Source organism: Limulus polyphemus, unplaced genomic scaffold (assembly GCF_000517525.1).
Source record: "Limulus polyphemus unplaced genomic scaffold, Limulus_polyphemus-2.1.2 Scaffold819, whole genome shotgun sequence".
Taxonomy (NCBI): Eukaryota; Metazoa; Arthropoda; class Merostomata; order Xiphosura; family Limulidae; genus Limulus; species Limulus polyphemus.
This window is the reverse complement of record NW_013666429.1, coordinates 221778-228538: the sequence shown is the minus strand read 5'-3', so window position 1 is coordinate 228538 and position 6761 is coordinate 221778. Positions and strand designations below refer to the sequence as shown.

The following is a 6761-nucleotide window of genomic DNA, read 5'->3' as shown; positions in this document are numbered from 1 at the left end:
TTTTCTTTGACACTTGTGTGTTACTACCTGTTTAAATGTCTTTAATATCTACTGTTGTTTAATGTTTTTCTTTGACACTGGTATGTTACTACCTGTTTAAATGTCTTTAATATCTATTGTTGTTTAATGTTTTTCTTTGACACTGGTATGTTACTACCTGTTAAAATGTTGTTAATATATATTGTTGTTTAATGTTGGTCTTTGACATTGGTATGTTACTACCTGTTTGAATGTCGTTAATATCTACTGTTGTTTAATGTTGGATTTGAAACTGGAATGTTACCATGATTTTGGACTGGAGTTGACCAACTACATATGTTTTCCCCCATTGTCCATATGTCAGGTGGCCTGGTGTTAGATGTGTGTTGGTACAGCACACATGAGCACTCTCTCAATTGTCAGAATGGCAGTTACATTTCCCTTCAGGACCCTCCTTCTACCTCAGAATGGATGTAAAGAAATATAAATACCCAATAATGCCTGGTCTTGGACTGTAATTGACCCACAATGTATGGTCTGACATGCTCTAACCACACTACACCAGTTGGCATGTCTGTGTTCCATAATCAGATTCTATCTAGGCTGTGCTTTTTTTTTGCCCAAATTAATGACACATACCTTCACTATGGGTGAAGAGTGTACCTTGGCCCAGAAGAGTTGCAGTCTCCAACAGGTGTACCCCTGTTCATTTCCAGGGTATGGTGTATCACACTCCATGGGTTCCCTTTGGGTGCTTTCTAAAGGGGGCTCTTCTGAATAACTTATGCACCAGTCGTTCCACACTTCAATGTGGGATTGTAGCTATTATATAAGTAGAGGTATGGTTTGGTATCAGAAGTTAACATTTTCCAGCACTGAAAATGTATTTCCAATAGATACTTATCTCCACTTATGCTTCCCACTCTCCCTCCCCACTTCTGGTGCACTTTTTCTTGCCTAATCTCGAAATGATGACTAAACAATCAGTTTAGAGGGAGTCAGCTATGCTAGGAGGGTGTGTTGCATTGCTATTGGTGGAGGGTTGTTGCATGCTCATTTGCATCCAATAGCACTGCAATATCATGCAAAAATGCATGATAGTAGGTGGGAGTTTCAAAGGTAGTGAAAAGAGAAAATTATGTATATGGAGGGCAGCACTGAATTGGAAACGCTATTATGTGAGGGAGGTAAATATCTATCGAAAATGTTAACTTTCTTAACACTAATATAATTTATAGAGATGTCAACTAAGTTAGAAATAGAACAAAAAATTCTCTGGCTGGTCAAGCTGGACACTACGATGGCAAACAATGAAACTGAGGTTAAATATCTACTTACAAGCACTAAAACAAAATTACCTGTATAAGGAATCTTGTAAAGAAAAAAGCTGCTATTTATGTTAGTTACAAATAATCCAATACAAACTTCATAGAGAATTATTGATATCTTTTGAAAGACAGAATGATATGGAAGGGGCATGTCATAGAGGTTTGACATATCTTGTTTATATCTTGGTAAAGCAAGAAAAACGGAGGTTGTAAGTTTATATTCTGACTTGTAGTTGGAAACTCAGAAAATCATATAAGGGTGGAAAGAAAATCTAAAATGGGCAAATCGGAGTGCAATATGTCACATGATACACACAAGTCAAGATTGAGAATATATTTAAATATTTCCTTTTGAAATTAAGAAACCACAGCTTAGATAGTATAAAAGTTCAAATTATATACTAGATTTTGATACTAAATTTATTAACATACATTGGTAATAAAGGGATTTTATTAAATTTTTGAATGTAACTTGGTAAAAAAGGTCATGACATTCTCACTTCGACCCACCCATATTCATAAGGTGAAGTTTTTTCACCAAGACTGAATCCTTCTGACAGAATGATCCTTACATCTACTAGTATAACTGTGTATGTGTTCCCACTTTAGGAGTCTTGTTATTGATGCATTTTTGGTTTACACCTCTACACCAAGCTTCCATATTTTTGATTACCATCCCTAGACTGTGTGGCCTTTTTTTTATTCTCTCAGAGTTTGTATTGATTCATCCTCTTTCTGTATACCTATCTTCCTTTTTAACTTCTTCCCAAGGTACTGTCTTTAATTTGTAGCACCCTTTACCAGGTTCATCTCGCTGCTCTTCTTTAGCTACCTGAATTATGGTTTCTGCTCCTTTGCCTTTTCATGATCCTGGAACCTCTATCTCTTTCACATTGGAAGTCTCATTTGATGTCATTTTTGCATGTCCATCTTTCACTATAATGTTCCATGGCTTCACTTTCACATATAGCTTTTGTCCTGTCCCTTGCAAGTCTTGCAGTGTTTCTTGATCACGCTGTTCAGCCATTCATCTTTGCAGTTTGTCTTTGCAAGTGGATTATTTCTCAATTTTGGTCCATTCATCACTCTTCCTTCAGGATGTCCAACTGTTTTTCATCTCACTTCCATTTTTTTAACCTTACTTTACAAGGGTAGTCTATCTGTTTATACAATTGCCAGTTAAAGAGTGACTGTATGATGACCTCCTTTCTTTTCCCTAGTAATTCTCTTTTTCTTTCTCTGGTTCTTATGGACCTCTTCCTAGCCTTTTTCATTAGTCATCTTCCTCTTCTGTACTGGAACATCTGTTTAGTTCTCAGAGCTGTTACATATCTTCCATTCAAACATTTGGCCATCTATTCTGTGTATCACCTTTCTCTTAAGACATATTTTCTTCTCAGTTGTGGGAGGCATAATATGTTTGCCTTACACCCCCCACACTATTTGCAACAGACTGCTCCTATTTTGTTCTGGTGGATTGGGAAAACCTTTGCTTCCCTAGTACAAAGACATTGAGAAGGTTGATATGGATCAGTATAATCCCACTGGTATGAGACTGAGTGAATGTGCCCCTTGATTGGAAGTAGGAAGGGGTCATCATCATAGACAGCAGTACATACCTGAAAGTGTAATACAGAATTAGACTATTCTGGATGGTTGTGATCAGCTGGATGGGTTTTGTGCTCTTGTCAGAACACAGCTCTGGAATGATTCATGCTTGTACCTGCATATTCTTGTATGTCATGTAAGTATGTACTGTATGGCTTGTCTTATTGCCCTAGCTGCAGTACATGTACATGGTCTGTTGACATCCTGAAATATAGAGGCTGGTTCTCACCTTTTTCATTGCTTATACACCATTCAAGAAATTCTTTTGATAGTACTTTTATGAATTACCACATGTTTTAGATGAAGATCATGAGTTTTCCCTTTCTGTTGCTATATACTCAAAAAGGAACTCATCTTTTTAATGTTTTTCTCTACAACAGTCCCTTTATGGAGAGGGTTAGTAGTGTTTCTGAAGTTAACATTTTTCTTACCTGAAGATGTTTTTGAGATAGATACTTACCTCTTCATAGAATCATCTACCCTGCTTTCTCACTTTTGATGTTTCTTTTTTGCCTCATCAAGAATGAGCTTTTGATATACACAGTGTCTTCAAGGAGAGTACTGTGCATGTAGAGTGTGTTGCCCTCCTATTGATGGAGGAGTATAGTCTAATATTATTGCATTATAAGCTGGTGCAATACACATTATTACATGCAGGTTTCATTCAAAGGCAGTTTGGTTTATTTGCAAAAATGTTTCAACAGTAGCATGAGATATTAGCTGTATGTGTAAAGGAAAAACTTTTCAAAAAAGGAAGTAAATGTAGGAATGGATAAAATCAAGCCTTCAAAAACAATGCAAACAAAATAGTAGGGATGGCATTTGCATCATCCCTACATAATAGCACAGGCACATAGTGTAGTAGAATGTTAACAGACAAAAATAGGATAAATTAAACTCAATTGTGATTGAATTATTTGATATATATTACTATATGTTCATTCTTGCTTGTTGATTCTTACTCTCGAGAATCTTTTACAACTTTGGAGACTAGATGGGAGTTTCGCAATACATATTTAACACTATAAGCTATGCATATTTCTAAATATAAACTTAATCTAAACAAATGTTGATATTAAAATAACTATATAATAATAAATTTGTTACAATGCTTATGTAGTTTTGTATTTTTTATGAATTAGTAATTAATAATTGTATTCACAACAGAGAAAAGAAAGAAAGTTGTAAAACTAGAGAAAAAACAGAAAGAAGACGATAGAAATTCTTCAGATCTCAAAGTTGAAAATGATGATTGTAAAGAAGAGGACTCTGAAAATGGTAACAGTCATTTATTTGCTTTTGAACATGAAAATAGTGACCACATCCAAGCATGTGAGTGTTTTATCATGCCACTATTTTTTTTTATTTAATTTCACTAATCGAATATCATGTTTTTGTCTATAATAAATAAGTAAAATACAAATTCGTATCAGTTATGAGTGGTAAGGACAAAACCTTTATATTAATCATGAATGATAAAACTAATGGCTGGTTAATATTTCTTGGAGAATTAAAGCTACACATTCATGTCTTTTTCAGATAATTAGAACTACACATTCATATCTGTCTTGGATAATCAGGATTCAATACATTTATTATGTCTAGAATAAGTACAGTTAAACCTACAATCTGGACTTAGTGAAAAAGTTGTTAATAAAGGTTTATTCTTTTGAGTTCTTGACCTCAAACATCCACATTGCTTATATCAGTGTTCACATTGTTTTTGTGATATTATGTTATTTGTTACATTTGTATCTGCAATGTTCTCAGTGTCTTTCTGCTGCACATGACATTTGCACTTTCAAAGAGATGCACAATTGCTTTGCTTCTGTTTCAGTTGGGACAGTGTCTTTTGCAGATGCAATTGATTATCTCCCTAAAGACTATACAAACCTCAGGAACTGCTCTCCAGATTGGCATCTAGGATTTGTCCACCTTGGTCCAGAAAGTACCATCTGCTGTGTTTTGTTGCTGGTTTTCCAAATTCCTGCCTGGTAGACATTGGGCATGTTGATGTAGGGCATCCTAAAATACAATGTATTTTTTTTTTTTAACCATCTGACATAATGAAACACTACATGGTAATATTATTGATCACAATATGAATAACATCAAAATGTCTGTCTCACATAAGTGTGTGGCAGTTTGTCCATGGCTTGACTGGTTTGGTTATACATGATAACAGTCTGTATACAGCAGGTCAAAGGGTTGGTAGACCTGGTATGCAAATGTCTTTATAACCTCTTAATAAGACTACTATACTGATTTTTTTTGCCCTTATCTTTGAAAGAGGATGTTTTTCTTGCAACTGTAAAAATGTGTGGAACACTGGAAATACTTGGAATCTTAGCTGTAACTGTACGGTTTACAGTCAGTACTGCATTATCTACTTGTTACAGAGGAACTCAAGCCTATTTTTCTTTATATGGTGGGAACTTTTACCACTCTTGAGTATCTCATTGTAATTGTTAAAATCTCAGAGGAACTTTAGAAACAATAAATGGATTGAAGGAAGGGAAGATTTATATTTAGGTGTAAGAAAATCTGACAAATTTTTTGCGTTAGCTTGCTATTTGATATTGTTATTTCAGCTGCATTAGCTTACTATTTGATATTGTTATTTCAGCTGCATTAGCTTATCATTTGATATTGTTATTTCAGCTGCATTATTCATTTATGTTTATGTAGTTTTGTATTCTATTTTGTGAATTGGTTATTGTTTTCAAAACAGAAAAAACAAAGAAAGTTGCAAAACTCGAGCAAAAGCAGAAAAAAGACAACAGAAATTCTACATACAGTGAAGTTGAAAATGATGGTTGTAAAGAAGAGGGCTCTGAAAATGGTAATTGTCTTTCTTGTTTGCCTTTGAACATGAAAATATTGAGACATTTAAGACATTAAACAGTTAGTGTTTTATCATGCAAGGATTTTTCTGTTTAATTTCGTTTTCATGTAATATTACATTATAGACCTAGAACTAGGAATTATTGAAAATAAAAACTTTGCAAGAATATGTTTTTACTGTATAAATATACTATCTTGGCTTTAAAATGTCTTGAAAGTTTCATTTTTAAATACATTTTCAGAAGCTATAAATGATTAAAAACTGTATATGATATTTTAGGTTTAACTTTCTTCATAATTTATGTCTTTTTTTTATAATCCTGTGAACTCTAATTATTTAGCTAGTAACAAGAGGTGGTCTAGATAAGTCAGAATGAAGTCAAGGAATTTGTTCCATATTTAGTAATGAGTCCTTGGAAATATGTTTATAGAAACTCAGTGTTTGTTTGGTTGCTTGTTAGAATTGTTGTATTATTTTTCTCAGGAAAAGATGCAAGTGAAATTGAATGTGATGATAAAACCATCAGTGAGGAGGGTCCCTCAACAGAAGAAAACCTTTGTAAGTTTCAGTCAAAACTTTTAAATATCTACATTTCAGGGGTTTCATTAAGGTTTACTTCAAAACATTTGTGATACAGGGCAGGAGGGGCAGTTTTACCCTTCACACGAATAAAGATTTATCTGGCTTATCCAATCATTTGTTTTATAGTTATATTTGGCACGTTGTTTGTAAAAATTAGCATTAGTTTGACATCATATCCTTATACATGTTTTTTTTGTTGTTGCCGAGCAACAACTGAGCTTTAACTGTTTGATTTCATCAGGGTGTAAAAGGTTGTTTTTATTAATGTAAGAGTTGACTGTATTCTCAGCAGTTTCCAATACACAATGAAAGATGTGCTTTATGTAAAGAAGAATTCTAATTCAGACCAATCACAAGATTAGTAGAAAAGGTGCAGGTTCAGTATGACATCATAAATTCTTATAGTATTCTGGCACTTG

The 6761-nt window shown here is 33.9% G+C and overlaps 1 protein-coding gene across 2 annotated transcripts in view; it reads left to right on the top strand.

Moving 5' to 3' along the window:
* Window positions 1–6761, top strand: part of LOC106460708 (ATP-dependent RNA helicase HAS1-like) — an 87171-nt gene that overhangs the window by 18604 nt on the left and 61806 nt on the right. The window contains exons 3-5 of one of the 2 annotated variants that reach the window (XM_013920442.2): window positions 4083–4193; window positions 5647–5757; window positions 6244–6318. In XM_013920442.2, the coding sequence (XP_013775896.1) occupies window positions 4083–4193; window positions 5647–5757; window positions 6244–6318 (297 nt within the window). Of the gene's footprint in view, window positions 1–4082; window positions 4200–5646; window positions 5758–6243; window positions 6319–6761 lie in introns of both variants that reach the window. The other variant, XM_022387488.1, reaches the window with a different exon arrangement.